Below are 15,496 nucleotides of genomic sequence, written 5' to 3' on the forward strand. Positions count from 1 at the left end.
GGAGGGGGCTGGCAGGCTGGGGAGGGGGCGCACCCTGGGTCTGGGTGAGCCATACGGGCTGCCCGTGGTGCTCAGAGGCGATGGTCAGCGTGTTGAGGAAGACGAGCAGCAGCACGGCCCAGTAGCAGGCATTGGACTTCACAGCCCGACGGCAGCGAGCCCGAAGGACTCGGTTGGCTCGGCGGAGGCGGCGGCTGGGGGGAAGGTGAGCCCTCCCGCTGACATCAACTATCTAAGCCTGCTCTGGGTGGGGAGGCTCAGGTGGGGGAATCCCAGAGGTCATGGAGGGCTTGGAGGTGGGAGTCTCAAAGTCATAGGGTCAGGGAGTCACAAACTTTCTCAACTCACCAGACCCTGGTTTTCATGATCTTGTTTCTGGAAAAGAGAGGGATGGGAGGTGGGCGTCATAGGGGGCAGAGAGGAGTCAGTGGTTGGAGCTGGAGGGCAAGGGCTGAGGCTAAAGAAAGGACTAGGTTCAGAGACTGGACTGAATTCTAGGCTGAATCAGGGGTCAAGGACTGGGGGCCCTCACAGGCAGCGTGTACAGTTGGCCAGAGCCCCCTCCTCCTCATCTTCGTCGCCTTGGGTCTCTGTCATCGAACCAGTGTCACTGGCTGGGAGGCTGGCTGTGGGGAGGGTGGGGATAGAGGTCAGGACCTAAAGAACCCAGGGTCCCACCTTTGGTTTTCACCTCTGCCTACCCACCCCCACCCTAGCTGGGCTGGACTCCCACCGTGACTGCTGGTAGAGTGTGTCGAGCGAGTAGAATGACTGAACCAGCGCAGACGTCCACGCCTCCTATTGGTCAGCTCGGCCAGCTGTGGCCCTGTGGAGTGAGAAAGGACAGTTGGGGGGGGCAGGCTGGGGGCAGGATTAGGGCCATATCTAGGGTAGGGGTGTCATTTGGAGTCTTTGTATCTGAGGTTAGGTCTTAATTCTGTGTCCTCGGTCATAACTGGGGGCTGGGCCTAGAGTTGTGGCAGGTTGGGACTGGACTTCAGGAGGGCAGACCACATCTAAGGCATGCAGGGAATGGGCCAGATTGGAGTTGCCTACGATGGCCAGCCCGGCCCTCTTCAGCCATAGAACCAAGGTCTGCCGAAGGGTCCTCCATGTCCAGCTCCTCGGCCTGTGTGATCCAGTCCAAGTAGCCCCGCAGGTCCTCCTCCATTTGCTGCTTCTCCCGCAGCTTCTGGAAGTCCCCTCGAGCTTTTGCTTTCTCCCTCTCCTTGGAGAACTCTCTGAGGGAGGATGATAGAGGGCCAGTTGGAGAATCCACTCCAGACAGATTGCCTTCACCATTCTAGACATACTAGTCTCCCAGGTGTTCTCTGAATATGCCATATACATTCTAGTCTCAGAGTCTTTGCACTGGCTGTTTCCTTTCCTTGGAATGCTCTTCCTTCAGATGCCTGCATGGTCCACTTCCTCATGTCTTTCACATTTTTACTCAATAACACCTTGTTAAGAATGCCTGTCCTGAGGTCCCTATTTATATTCATAAGCTCTCCCCATTCCTATCTTTTATCTTTCCGTTATTTCTACAATACAGATTTCATATAAAACACCACATATATGTGTGTACATATATATATGTATATATATATAAAACACATTTATTGTGTATGTTTCTGTTGTCTTTCTCTCCCCATCAGAATGTAATACCCAGAAAGGCAGGAATTTTTGTCTCTTGTTCCACTCCTAAAACAGTGCCTCACACACAGTAGATGCTTATAATTGAATGATTAAATGAAGGGTATTTCAGGTGGGCTTTTTTTTTTTTTTGAGTTGGAGTCTCACTCTGTCACCCAGGCTGGAGGGCAGTGGTATGCTCCCAGTCACCGCACCCTCGATCTGCTGGGCTCTGGTGATCCTTCCGCCTCAGCCTTCCAAGTAGCTGGAACTATAGGCATGCACCACCATGCCCGGCTAGTTTTTTGATTTATTGTAGAAATGAGGACCTGCCAAGTTGCCCAGGCTGGTCTCAAACCCGTGGGCTCAGGCAGTCCTCTCACCTCGGCTTCCCAAAGTGCTGGGATTATAGGCATGAGCCATCGCTCCCGGCCTTTAGGTGGGTTTTGAAGAATGCCTAGCACACAAAAGCGGGTAGCGGCTGCAGGGTTGAAAGGGAGGACTGTCTAAGCCCCTCCTCACCCACTCAGGACACCAAGCACAAGGTTGAGGACGAAGAATGATCCAAAGATGACCAGGCTCACGAAGTACACCCAGGGCAGCTCATACCCCATGGCATCTTGCATCTGGGGAGAGAGAGGACACGCATCCCTCAGGGTATGCAGACACTTTCTTCTGAGTGTCGGGGAGTAAGGGCAGGGTAGGTGCAGCTTCCGAGCTGTGTGCCCATCGTTCACCTCACCCAGTAGAGCACATCGGTCCAGCCTTCCATGGTGACGCACTGGAAGACCGTCAGCATGGCGAAGAAGAAGTTGTCAAAGTTGGTGATTCCACCGTTAGGCCCTGGCCAGCGCCCGCGGCACTCAGTCTGGTTCAGCGCGCACGCACGCCCGGATCCCGAAGACGCACAGGGCGACGGGTCCTCCTCTGCCTCCACGTCTGTGGGAAAACTGGAGCTCGGGGCTTCGAAGCACGCCCACCCACAGTCGCTACCACCCTGGAGCCCCGCCCACCTAAGAAGTTGACTCAGAATCTAGGGCCGAACCCAGCGAGATCCGTATTCTGAACTACTGAGAAGCTGTGAGTCCCACCAATGGGGATCTGGGGAGTGGGACTGTAATTCCTGGGCCTGAGTCTTGTAAATAACAGTGAGTCGTGAGCCTGGGGGCGGAGTCTTGTGGAAGTTGGGAGAGTCTCTTGAAAAGAGAGGTGACGTGCCGGGCTCGGTGGCTCAGCCTGTAATCCCGCGCCTTTGGGAGACTGAGGTGAGTGGTTTGCCTGAGCCCGCGGGTTCGAGACCCGCCTGGGCAGCGAGACCTCATCTCTACAATAAATCAAAAAATCAGCCGGGCGTGGTAGCGAGCGCCTGTAATTCCGGCTACTCGGAAGGCTGAGGCGGAAGGATCGCTGCACTCCAGACTGGGCGACAGAGTGAGACTCCAACTCAAAAAAAAAAGAAAAGAGAGGTGACGGCTTGGGTTGGGGTCTGGATGAAGAATCTGAGTCCATGGGGCCAGTCGTGAGGCATGGAGTCTTAAGTGCGGGTCAGGGCCTTGGCCTGTGAGCGCAGTCTTGTGATGGGGCGGAGCTATTAGCTAGGCGGGTTTGTGGTACGATTTAGGGCAGAGTCTTGAATATAGGGGTGGGACTTGGTTTTCTGGGGGTGGAGTCTTGTGAATTTGTAAGCAGGATGGGACCCAGGAACCGGTGGAGGGGGCGTGTCCTTCCTGGGAGGGGCGGGCTGACTGGCTGACCAGATCCCAAGAAGTAGCACGTCTTGTGCATGCGTCCAAGGAACAGCTCGAGTCCGATGATGGCATAAATGATGATGACGAAGAGCACCAGTAGTGCTATGTGCAGCAGCGGCACCAACGCCTTCATGATGGAGTTGAGCACTATGTGCAGGCCTGCGGGGATAGAGGGGCGGGCGACGTGAGGGCAGGGTCAGTTCAGCCCCACCCCTGCACCCCACCTCCAACCCAGGGGAAGGTATGCCACTCACTCGGGACCCCAGACACCAGCCTCAGTGGCCGCAGCACCCGAAACGCCCTCAACGCCTTCACATCGAAGCCCCCCGGCTTCCCTCCGGTATGCGGAGCATCGCCTGGTCGTCCAGGGCCCTGCTCCAGCAGCACGCTGAACAGCCTGATGGGGGAGCACGAGGCAGGGAGGAGGGGGTCAGGCCTTGGGATCCTCCCTCTACCCCTCCTGTCTTCTCAGAAAAGCACAAGTCCCTGCAACTAAAAATGGAAATGGATTTTAAATATGTTAATATTCCTAATTTTGGCTGCCAAATGGAGGAAGTCTGAAGCATTCGCTTCCCTGAGCCCGGAATTCAGGGAGCTTTGGGTAGGAAGGCGAACTAGGGCGGGGTCCCCCCCGCAAACGCGCACCCGACCACGACGATGATGAAGTCGAGCAGGTTCCAGCCATTGCGGATGTAGGCGCTGGGGTGGAGTACCAGCCCGTAGGCCACGATTTTGAGCACCGTTTCCACAGTGAAAATCACCAAGAATACGTACTCCACTTGCTCCTGGGGGCAGAGCCGGGGGCGTGGTAAGAAGTTGGGAAGTTATTTGAGGGCGGGGTTTGACGGGGAGGAGGAGCATATCGAGACCGAGAGTGGGGCTGGGCGGGATGGGCCATTTGGGTGAGAGATGGATGGGGTCTGGCTGCAAGACTCGAAGTGTGACTCTACGGGGCCTTATCTGCCTGGGGATGGGCTGGGCCTTACCAGATTGTGGTTGGCAGTGTTGGAGTCATCCTCAGGGAAGGGGATGTAGACCCCCAGGGCCACACAGTTGGCAAAGATGGTCAGCAGGATGAGGATGTCGAAAGGTCTCAGGTGGACACAGTCAAGGACTCAAGCAAGTGGCCTCAGAACCCCCACACTCCCTTGGGGACCTCCCCACTCTATGCTGATACTTGGCTTCAAGGTCCTGACATTCTCAGCCCCTGCTCTCACCAAGGGCTTAACTTTGACCCACCTCCCAGAAACCTTAACCATCTCCAACTCTTCTGCAATTAGTCCTTGACTCTTGACCCCCTAGTGGCCTTTGCCTTTCTGAACTCCCCCTCTAAACAAGTTCTGGACCCTTGATCTCTGATGAGCTCAGCCTCCTTCCATTCCAGCCCTGACCCAGTCCTTGATTCTTGGTGTCCTGATGACCCTTACCCCGGAGCCCTGCTCCTGGTCTTCCAGGATGCTTCCACTCCACGATGCTGATGCAGGACCGCCTCAGGGGATTGGCCAGGGTGAGGCAGAAGAGTGCCCGAGGTGACCGCTGGGCACTGGCCACTGCCACTGTCTTGTGCTTGTTGTGCTGGGTTCTTCGCCTAGGGGTTCCTCCACCCGATGCCCCACTGTTTTCACCCTCCACGGCTGGGGGCCCAGGGCACAGCCCCCATTCAGGACCAGGGCCTGTCCCATTGGCTGGGCTGGGCTCTGGGGTTGTGTCTATGTGGAGAAACCGAGTCAGGGAGGGACAAGTTATTGGGGAAATTCTGGCCGCTTCCTACCTGATCCCACCCCTCTGTTTGAAGGAAGGAGAGACAAGCATGTAAAATTAGGGAGCGTTGAGGTTACCTGGGTTAAGGGTTGGAGGGTAAGAGTTGGTATTGGGATTGAGAGTATTGGGTATTGGGTATTGGGTCAGAGTGAGAGTTTATAGGGGAGTGAAGGTGAGATTCTGTTTCCAAGAGAAGTAGGGATTGGTGTCAGATTTAGGGGTAGAGTTTAAACTGTCATGGGGTGGACAAATTTAAGGTTAAATATGAGTGGCGGATTTTGGATTGGAGTGAGGTTGAGTTTAAATATAGGTAGGAGTGGAGTGTGGTTGAGATTTGATTTAGGGTTAGGATTGGGTATATGAATGAGTTGAAATTAGAATTAGCATCAAGGTTAGGGTTGAAGATGAGTCTTCAATTGGATTTGAGTTTTGCATTAGGGTTTTCGGCTAAGGCCATTCCCAGTTCCAATCTTGTTTCAGCCTCCGAGGAGCAGTAGATTGGCCTGGTTAGAATCCCCAAATTTGGAGGAAACAATCTCTTGAGTGTCAATCCTGACACTACCACTTGGTAGCTGTGTGTCGCCTTGGGCAAATTATGTAAACTCTTTGAACTTCAATATCCTTATCTGTATAAGGGAGAGGATAATAAGAGTACCTACAACATAGGGGTGTTGTGAGGATTAAATTAGTACAGCATTTAAAAGAATGCCTGACACATGGTATTATTCCCATTTTGCAGATGAGAAATTGAGGCCAAAGGATAAGTAACTTGATGAAGTGGCTGAATTGGGAGTCAAGTCCAGGCAGTCTGACTTAAGAGCTCTCAGGGCTTACTACCACCATCAAGTGTGTATTTTGCCTCTATTTTTTAGAGGATCTGTGCACTTTCTGGTAAGTCAGAGACTGCACTCACTAACAGTATTGACATCCAGGGGTTAAGGTTGAGGTTAGGTGACTTTAGAGCCCATGGTAAGGTCCCTGTCCAGGTTGGGATTTGGACTCTAACAGGGGTTTGCCTTCTGGTTGGTAGGTTTTGTGTTAGGATTCAGGTTGGGGCTGGCTTTGGAGTTAGGGTTGAGGTGGTTGCTAGGATAGGGGTCAAGGCCAGGATTGAAATTGGGTTTTTTTGGGGAACTAAGGCCATGGATAGGGCTGGGAGGCCATGGGGGGGCAGTGTCTGGGTCAGGCTGAGCGTCAGGGTTCAGGTGGAAGAGAGGCTGTGTTTCGGGCTGGCAGGGGTGGAATGGGGTGATGTGATTCTGGTTCCCCAGAGGTTCTTGGGGGTGGGGTGTGGATGGGCAGTGGGTGAGTCAGAGGGGTTGAGGGTGGAGCAGAGCCCAGGCTTGCTCTAAGGGTCTGCAGGGGTGGAACTGTTCTCACCTTTCCCGCCTTCAGATTCCGACATCCTCCTTTCGAGATTGAAGAGCCATCTGCACACAGCCCCCCTCTCTTCCCCCAGCTTTGGAGGGATTAAGGTCACAGGGCGGGGCCATAACAGGGTTGGATGGGAGGGTGAGTAGGGGATGTTCGTGGGCCAGAGCCCGGCAAGAGAAAAGGCACTGATTAAATGTTTACCAAATATATACCTGCACCAGTCAAACTAAAATAAGAAAAATGGTGTTATTTTCCAATAGTATCCGAAACGTGGCGTACGTAGAAAAACCTAACATAACATGTGCAATATCTCCATGAAAAAACATGAGCAGATATTAAGGGGAGACTTAAATAAATAGAGAAATATATAATGCTTACTGACTGAAATATTCAGTTGTGAAGATGTCAGTTGTTTCCAAAGTGACCTAAAGATTCGATGCAATCCCAAACTAGATATCAAAATATTTTTCTGTGGGATTTGACAAACTGATTCTAAAGTGTATATTGGTGTATAAAGGACTTAGAAAAGCCAAAATCTTTGAGAAAAGAACAAGGTGGAAGGGCTTGCCAAATCTGATATCAAGGCTTATTATAAAGCTATAGTAATTAAGAACACAATAGAATTCTGAAACTGATCCACATATATGTACAGGTGATTTATGACAAACGTTGACACAACTGAATAGAGGACACAGGATCGGCTTTTCAGTAAATGGTGGTTACTTAGATATTTGCTGTGTAATTATTATTTGGAATGTACAGATATGTGTAACTTGTTAAAACAATTATTGAGTGCATCAATACTAGTTACTATTACTTTCTTTCTTTTTTAAAAATAGAGACAGGGTCTCACTATGTTGCCCAGGCTGGTCTCAAACTCCTGGGCTCAAGAGATCCTCTTGCCTCGGCCTCCCTAAGTGCTGCGGTTATAGGTATAAGCCGTTGCGTCTGGCCTAGTAACTATAACTCTCACAGTGCTTTCTTACTGTATTATGTGTCAGGAGCATAGTACAACGTGCTTTACATAAATTAATTCTATCTTAATTCTAGGAAGCAGATACTGCCAATCATCCCATTTTACAGATGAAGAAACTAAGACCCAGGGAAGCAGTCGCTTTGTGTTAAGAACCTGTCCTTAACTTGTACATATTTACAGGCTGGAAGATGAATGCCACCTTAGATGAATGAGTCAAGAATCCTCTCTTTCCCGCCGCTCAGCGCATCGTTCCTTTCTCCCTTGGAAGAGCCCAGGGAACTGCAGGTGGAAGAACTACAATTCCCAGCAGCCAACTGTGAACTCAACCTCCGTGCGCACTCACATCAGACCGCCAGGCATCCGGCGTGTGCCGTGCTCGCTCACAGAACTACACTTCCCAGCTTTCCTCGAGAGGCCCGTGACACTCCTTGCACCGCGAGCGCAGAGCAGGGTTTCGACAGCTGCGCCCCACTTTCTCGGATCTGGCCCTGGACCCAGCCCCCGGCTCCGACACGGCTCCACCATGGAGGAGGCGGACCGAATCCTCATCCATTCCCTGCGCCAGGCCGGCACGTAAGGACAGAGCCCCCGCCCACCCCCAAATGCCCACATCCGGGACTCCAAAATCCAGGACCCCGTTACCCGGGAACCTTAAAACCCGAGACCTGGGCATTCGGGGCTTCAACTTCCAGGACCCTAGGACCCTCACCACCTTACACCCCCCCACACACACACCCCGACAACGGGGGTCTTCCAAATCCTTTGACTACGATATTTGGTAAACCCCAAACTCTAGGACCCAGACACCTTGAGACCTTACAGCCTTGAAACCTCAAGACCTGGGACCCTGAAATGGGGATCTTGACATCAATACTCTGGGGCCCTAATATCTGGAGACCCCTGAGACACCTGGACCCTGAGAACTAGGAACTTAAAACCGTAGGACCCTGATACTTGAAGGTTCCAAATATCCTGGGACTGGATATGTAGGAACCTTCGTACTGGAGTTCCCCAAACACCTGGGGCTTTTAAAATCCCAGGACCCAGCCTGGCGCGGTGGCTCATGCCTGTATTCCCAGTACTCTGGGAGGTCAAAATAGGAGGACTGGTTGAGCCCAGGAGTTCGAGACCAGCCTGGGCAATATAGTGAGCCCCTATCTCTATTCAAATAAAATAAAATAAAATCCCAGGACCCCAAAATCTGGAGACATTGTCAGCACTTGCTCACCCTGATACACAAGGACTCCTCCATTCGAAGGCCCTAAAATATCTACGGAGTCTGTTTTCTTTATTTTTCTTTTTAATGCTCCCTCTGTCACAAGCACAAGAGCCTGATTCTTGTATTGCTTGAAACTCGGAGGTCTTGATATCCAGGGATTTTTGAAACTTAGGAACCCTGACATTTGGAATTCCTGAAAACTCCAACCTCCCACAATCTAGTCTTCTTAAAAGTCTAGCAGCTCGATATCTAGGGTTCCCTGATTTGTAAACAACATATCTCAGGACCTAGAAACCCAGAGACCATGTCACTTGGGTCCCTTCACCTTCCCAGACCCCAGAAATTTGAGATTTTCTGAACTCAGGTCACTTCCATCCACCATTCTCCTACACCAAGGTCTTAGGACCTGAGACTTTCTCTAGTTCTTAGTTTTCCAAATGGAAGTCACACTCACCGATATCCAGGATCTGTCTGAACTGTGGGCATCCTCCCCACTCCTACCCTGGTACTAGTGCTTCCTAAAGGCTGCATGGCTAAACCTGATCCCTGTTTCCTGACTATTCCCCCACTGAGTCTGCCCCATTCTTCTTCAGGGCAGTTCCTCCAGATGTGCAGACCTTGCGAGCCTTTACCACTGAGCTGGTTGTAGAGGCTGTGGTCCGCTGTGTGCGTGTGATCAACCCTGCTGTGGGCTCTGGCCTCAGCCCCCTGCTGCCTCTCGCCATGTCTGCCCGGTTCCGCCTGGCCATGAGCCTGGCTCAGGCCTGCATGGTGAGTGCTCTCCTTCCAATACACACATCTTCTTCCTTCCTCCTTTACAGAGCAACCAAGCTCCCTTGAAACTCTTGCCTTTCCTCTCTGCCACCTCCCCTTGTGGTTTAGCATTTATTCGTGGTTAAGGCTGCCGGCTCTGTGGTCAAACTTGGTTAAACTGCCTGAATAGTTCAGACCCTAGCTCTGCCACTTGCTAACTGTGGCCCTAACCCTTCTTGGCCTCAGTTTTCTTATCTGTGAAATGGAGATGATAGAAGTAGGGCTGGTGGCCAGGTGTGGTGGCTCATGCCTATAATCCCAGCACTTTGGGAGGCTGAGGCGGGAGGATTGCTTGAGCCTAAGAGATCAAGACTAGCCTGGGCAACATAGTGAGACCTCGTCTCTACAAAAAATTTTAAAAATTAGCTGGGCATGATGGCGTGCACCTGTAATCTCAGCTACTCGGGAGGCTGAGGCAAAAGGATTGCCTGAGACCAGGAAATTGAGGCTATGGTGAGCCTGTTTGTGTTACTGCACTCCAGCCTGGGCAACAGAGTAAGACTCCAACTCAAAAAAAAAAAAAAAAGGTAAGGCTGTTATGTGGATTAAATGAGTTCATCCAGTTTGTACCTGGGCTGTTCCTGGCTTCTACGTTTTAAGCTTCACCAAATCCTCCCATCCCCAATATCCATTTACTAGTTCCAGAAAAGGCCCTGTTTGGGTCACAAGCTCAGCTTAAACTAATCACTGTTATCTGATTGGCCCAGTCTGGGTCACATGGTCATCTGTATAGGACACTGTGATTGGCTGCTCTTTCAGGATCCCATGGAGTTGGAGGAAAGATGGTTCCTAAAGGAAGTTATGGTGGTTTACTGCAATAGTGTCTTTGCTACATTACTGCTGTGGCAATCATACATGCTGCCTCTCCTGAGAGCAATTCCAAAAATGTCTCTATGATGGATAAAGTGCCTTTGTGATGAGGCACTCTCCCCTTCCCAGTGCAGAGCTGTGTCCAGTTACTATACTCAAGAGCTCTAAATAATACCACTCCTTCTGGGTCTGCAATTCTGGGCCAGTCTCATAATCTCTTTGAGCCTAAGTTCCTGCATGTGTAAAATGGGTGTAAGAATTGTACCTACATATAGGGTTGCTGTGAAAAGCTGGATATAATAAGCTTTGTGTAAGTGAGATTACTATTATAGGATAGGCCTGATCTGGAACCTGTGGCAACATGGTGAATGTAAACACCTTCAACAGACCCAGTAAGTATATGGTGGTAGAGGGACAGTAGAGAAACTGCAGTGAAACCTTCCATTTAGACAGAGGACAGAGTGAGTGGAGTCATTAAATTTGGGCCTTGCTCGTGCAGTTTCTGGCCCTTAGCAATAGGTCTCAGAGTCCACGCATCCCCTGTTCTCAGGCCCACTCAGCTTTCAGTTCTCAGGTTCTTCTGTCTGGGGCTCTTGGTGGCCTTAAGGGGCAGCCAGTCTCTTTCCTGGCCCAGCGCTGTATTTTTGAGGCTAGCACTGTGTAAGGGGGAAGCTGTGTCTTTCGTTTGACTGGGAGAGTGTACAGTAGGAAGTGTTGAGGTGGATGCCCAGGTTCCTCCAGTTCTCCATTTTTCCCCAGTGCTGTCTCCCCTGGGTTTTGTGTTTACCTGCTTATGCTCACACTGAATTTAGTGCGTACAGTGATTATGGCCTTCCAGAGGTCAAGAGGTCCATGCGATTGTCTTGGTTTGCTGTCCCTATGGCCCACCTTAACGCTGCACTGCTATGTCCTGCATCTTCCTCTTCCTGGGCCCGGCTTCTGGCACCAATGTCTGCACCTCAGCCATCTCCATATTTTGGAGTCTGTCCCATTACTGGAATGAGTTTCTGTATTGGTCACAACTCCGATCACAGATGTCAGGGGAAAAAAAAAGTAAAAGAGCGTAAAAGCCAGTGGTTTTCACACTTTTCTGACCGTGACCTCCCAAAATAAATATATCCTAAGTCTATAATAATGATGGTTTCTGATTCTCTTGACAATCTTTTGATAGGTACTGTTAGTATCCCTTTTTTAGATGAATAAAGTGAAGCACAGAAGGGTTAAGTGATTTGCCCGAGGTCACACAGTTGGTAAGAGGCATAGCTTGGGTTTAAATCCAGGGAGTCTGCTTTCAGAATCCACGCAGCTCCAGACCAACAACAACTCTGGCAGAAGAATGCTTTCTTTTTCTCCCAGCCTATTTCCCAGTCCCCATTAGAACCTTTATGAGTCCTTTTATCTTGAGCTATTGTGTTGCTGGTCTTTTTTGTCTGTTTAGTTTTAGGCACTCTTTATATAATAGGTATATTCACCTTTTGCCTATGATATAGGCTCCAAATATTTTTTCCCAATTTGTTATTACTCTTTTGACTTTGCTTTTTATTTATTTATTTATCTATGTATTTATTTTGTAGAGACGAAGTCTCACTATGTAGCCCAGGCTGACCTCAAACTCCTGGGGTTGAGTGATCCTCCTGCTTTGACCTCCCAAAGTGCTGGCATTACAGGCGTGAGCCACCACTAATTATTTATTTATTTTCATTTATTCGGGAATATCCATCTTCTCCTTTATGGCCTCTGGATTTTACGTCATAGAAAGGCCAAAGCTTTAATCTTATTTCTTGCTGCCTACAGCACTGACTGTCGTTGCTCTGTGGCTTTCCCTGGGGGCGGCGGGAGGCCTTGGGTGGTAGTGAGAGAGTGGGAGCGTTTGTGGCCTAGGCCCAGGGCTCCCTGGACAGGAGGATCCTACCTGCCCGACTGATGGGGCCCCATCCCCCAATCTCCAGGACCTGGGCTATCCCTTGGAGCTTGGCTATCAGAACTTCCTCTACCCCAGTGAGCCTGACCTCCGGGACCTGCTTCTCTTCTTGGCTGAGCGTCTGCCCACAGATGCCTCTGAGGATGCAGACCAGCCTGCAGGTACTGGGTGCCTGGGGTATAGGTGGGGGCAAGAGGGAGAAAAGGGCCGTCCTGGAGGTTCTAGAGGCTAAGAGAGGTGAGGTGACAGGTAGGGGTGGGGGTATGTATCTTTGGGAGAGCTAGGTAGGAGGACTGGGGATCAGAGACAGGCTGCAGGGCAGGGGACGGGTCTGAAGGTTGGGCCAGCCCAGGTGGTGAGTTGCTGAGAAGGCCTCCCTGATGCACCTCCTGTGCCCTCTCTTACTCCACTCTAACCACTTGGGCCTCCTGGGCGCTCTTCAAACACTCCAGCCTCGGCCTTTGTATTGCTGGATTATTCTTCCCTCAGGTACCGTCACAGTCACTCCCTTGCTTTTTTGAGGTTTCCCTGTAGGGGTCACTTCAGGGAGGCCTTCCTGTTACTGCCTTGTGTAAAATGACAGCCTCCTTTCCGTTGTCCTCCTCTCCTGCCCAACCGTGGTCCTGTTCATGATCTGTCTCCTCTACTAACTTGCCGACTCTCTAAAAGCAGGGGCCTTTATCAGTTTGTTCCCAGAAGTAGCTCTAGTGTCTAGAACAGTGATGGGTACATAGTAGGTGCTCAGTAAGTGTTGCTTGAATGACTGAGCATAAGAGTGATAGCTGCATAGATACGCATCTCTGAATGGGGGGTCAGCAGCAATGGCTGATTTCCCAGGGTATGCACTTTTGCATTTGCAGCATTGTCACCTGATTCACCCCCTGGCATCTTGTGCCATGTCTACCCCACCCTAGGTGACTCAGCTATTCTCCTCCGCACCATTGGAAGCCAAATCCGGGACCAGCTAGCCCTGCCCTGGGTCCCGCCCCTTCTTCGTACCCCCAAGCTGCAGTATCTGCAGGTAGGACCCCTGACTCCTGTTGATCTCTTGTCCCCGCTTAGCCTTCCTTGTCCCCAGCTGGGTGCTCAGGTGTTTGGCCCCCTCCTACCAGTGACCCCCATCACACTTCCTCCTGGAGGCTCTGACTTCACTCTCCCACCAGGGCTTGGCCCTCCAGAAGCCTTTCCATGCCAGCAGGCTGCTCGTGCCTGAGTTGAGTTCCAGAGGAGGTGAGTGTGAGGCCATGGGGAGGGCTGGGGAGGAGTTGGGAGTAACCACGCATTGGGGGGTCGCTGGCTGACTCTGTTGCTGCCTCCAGAGCCACGGGAGTTCCAGGCGAGTCCCCTGTTGCTACCAGCCCCTGCCCAGGTGCCAGAGCCTGTGGGGAGGGCAGCCTCACTTCTTCAGCACCATGCCATCCAGCTCTGCCAGCAGACGGGCCGGGGCCGCCCAGGGGATGAAGACTGGGTCCGCCGAGCACCCCGCCTCCCGTCCCAGGTATAACCTGCTGCTTGGCCACCGCTCTCCAGGCTCCTACTCACAACTGCTCCTGTTGTGTCTCCGAGCATCGTCCTCTGCCCCTCTCCTTTCCCCACCTTGTTCCTCCCTTCAGTTGTTTTTCCTTTGTATCTATGTTCCCCAATTGAAAGAGCACTGGAGTCCGAAAGGTTGTGAACCTGGAACAAGTCAGTTTCCCCTCCTCAGAGCCTCAGCTTCCTGCTCTGAAAAATGGGAGAGTAATCATACTCTCCTCTCAGGGCAGTAGTTAGCCTGATAGCATGCATGAAGTTCCCAGCAAGCAGCGTGGCCAGGATTTGTTACCTTCTTCCCATTTTCTACCGTTCCTCCCTTCCCCAGAGCCTCTTTCTTTCTCTGTCTCTGTACTTGTCGTGGTACTCACTTGTTGTGGTACTCACTTGTTCTGTCTCTAGGTTTCTGCACCATTTCTTCCTGTCCCTGTCATTCTCATTCTGTGGTTTTGCTACCCCCCTTTCCTGACCCCCCTTTCTGTCTCCTAATTTCTGCACTGCATCTCTCTCACTCTGTCCACTCTGGATCTGTTCTCTGTGCCCCTTGATGCAGCTCTGTCTATCCTCTCCCTCTTTTCCAGCTACCTCTATATCTGTCCTCATTTCCCCTTTGTCCACCTCTGTCTTCCCATCTGTTGACCTCTTTATAGGTCTCCTTTTCCTCTCTGTCTCCCTTCCCTCTGTCCGCCTCTACTCCTGTCCCCCATCTCTTTCTGTCCCCCTCTGTATCTGGCCCCCTCCCCTCTCTATCCCTCTCTGTATCTGGCCCCCTTCCCTCTTTGTCCCCATCTATAACTATCCCCCCTCTGTCCCCCTGTATCTGTCTCCATCCCTCTTTCCCCCCTCTTTATATGTCCCCCTTCCCTCTGTGTCACCTCCTGTATCTGTTCCCCTTCCCTCTCTGTCCCCTCTGTATATTTCTCCTTCCTCTCTCTGTCCCCATCTATGACTGTCCCCCTCCCTTCTGTCCCCCTCTGTATCTGCTCCCCTTTCCTTCCTATCCCCCTCTGAATCTGTCCCCTTCCTCTCTCTATCGCCCTCTGTATCTAGCCATCTTCTGTTTCTGTCCCCCTCCCTTCTGTATCCCCCTCTGTATCTGTTCCCCTCCCCTCTCTGTCCCCTCTGTATATTACCCCTCCTCTCTCTGTACCCATCTATTACTGTCCCCTTCTGTATCTGCCCCCTTTCTTTTCTGTCCTCCTTTGTATCTGTCCCCCTCGCCTCTCCATCCCCCTCTGTATTGGTCCACCTCCCCTCTGTTCCCCTTTTTATTTGTCCCCTTTCCCTTTCTGTCTCCCTTCCTTCTCTGTCCCCCTCTGTATCTGTTTCCATTGCCTCTGGTCCACCTCTATATCTGTCCCCCTCTCATGTGGTTTGCTTCGATATTTGTGCCCCTCCCCTTTCTGTCCCTCACTGTATCTGTTCCCCTTCCCTCTCTATCCCCTTCCACATCTGTCCCCTTCCCTCTCTGTCCCCCTCCACATCTGTCCCCTTCCCTCTCTGTCCCCCTCTGTATCTGTCCTCCTTTCCTCTCTGTTCCCCTCCCCTCTGTCTCTCTGTTTCCCTTTCCTCCGTCTCCCTCTATATCTGTCCCCCTTCACTCTCTGTTCTCTCTGTATCTTTTCCCCTCCCCCTGTCCCCATCTATAACTATCCCCTCCCCCATGTCCCCTTTGTATCTGTTCCTCTTCCCTCTGTCCACCTGTATATCTG

At 51.6% G+C, this 15,496-nt stretch overlaps 2 protein-coding genes across 3 annotated transcripts in view; one reads left to right on the plus strand and one right to left on the minus strand.

Annotated features, from left to right (window-relative positions):
• The window catches only part of CACNA1F (calcium voltage-gated channel subunit alpha1 F), a 27,267-nt gene extending 20,665 nt beyond the window's left edge, over window positions 1-6,602 (minus strand). Inside the window, exons 1-13 of one of the 2 annotated variants that reach the window (XM_008074651.1) lie at window positions 6,522-6,602; window positions 4,838-5,089; window positions 4,367-4,470; window positions 4,026-4,165; window positions 3,635-3,777; window positions 3,387-3,539; window positions 2,375-2,571; window positions 2,155-2,258; window positions 1,090-1,241; window positions 734-826; window positions 533-626; window positions 349-375; window positions 34-194 (exon numbers count right to left, since the gene is read on the minus strand). In XM_008074651.1, coding sequence (XP_008072842.1) covers window positions 34-194; window positions 349-375; window positions 533-626; window positions 734-826; window positions 1,090-1,241; window positions 2,155-2,258; window positions 2,375-2,571; window positions 3,387-3,539; window positions 3,635-3,777; window positions 4,026-4,165; window positions 4,367-4,470; window positions 4,838-5,089; window positions 6,522-6,546 — 1,645 coding nt within the window. In that variant the 5' untranslated portion in view covers window positions 6,547-6,602. Of the gene's footprint in view, window positions 1-33; window positions 195-348; window positions 376-532; window positions 627-733; window positions 827-1,056; window positions 1,242-2,154; window positions 2,259-2,374; window positions 2,572-3,386; window positions 3,540-3,634; window positions 3,778-4,025; window positions 4,166-4,366; window positions 4,471-4,837; window positions 5,090-6,521 lie in introns of both variants that reach the window. The other variant, XM_008074649.1, reaches the window with a different exon arrangement.
• Window positions 6,603-7,854: 1,252 nt separating this feature from the next.
• CCDC22 (coiled-coil domain containing 22) overlaps window positions 7,855-15,496 on the plus strand; it is a 13,187-nt gene continuing 5,545 nt past the window's right edge. The window contains exons 1-6 of the mRNA XM_008074652.1: window positions 7,855-8,064; window positions 9,304-9,481; window positions 12,283-12,415; window positions 13,169-13,275; window positions 13,418-13,484; window positions 13,574-13,752. Of these exons, the coding sequence (XP_008072843.1) occupies window positions 8,015-8,064; window positions 9,304-9,481; window positions 12,283-12,415; window positions 13,169-13,275; window positions 13,418-13,484; window positions 13,574-13,752 (714 nt within the window). The 5' untranslated portion in view covers window positions 7,855-8,014. The remainder of the gene's footprint in view (window positions 8,065-9,303; window positions 9,482-12,282; window positions 12,416-13,168; window positions 13,276-13,417; window positions 13,485-13,573; window positions 13,753-15,496) is intronic.

This window comes from Carlito syrichta, unplaced genomic scaffold (assembly GCF_000164805.1).
Source record: "Carlito syrichta isolate Samal-C Ts95f unplaced genomic scaffold, Tarsius_syrichta-2.0.1 Scaffold316816, whole genome shotgun sequence".
Taxonomy (NCBI): Eukaryota; Metazoa; Chordata; class Mammalia; order Primates; family Tarsiidae; genus Carlito; species Carlito syrichta.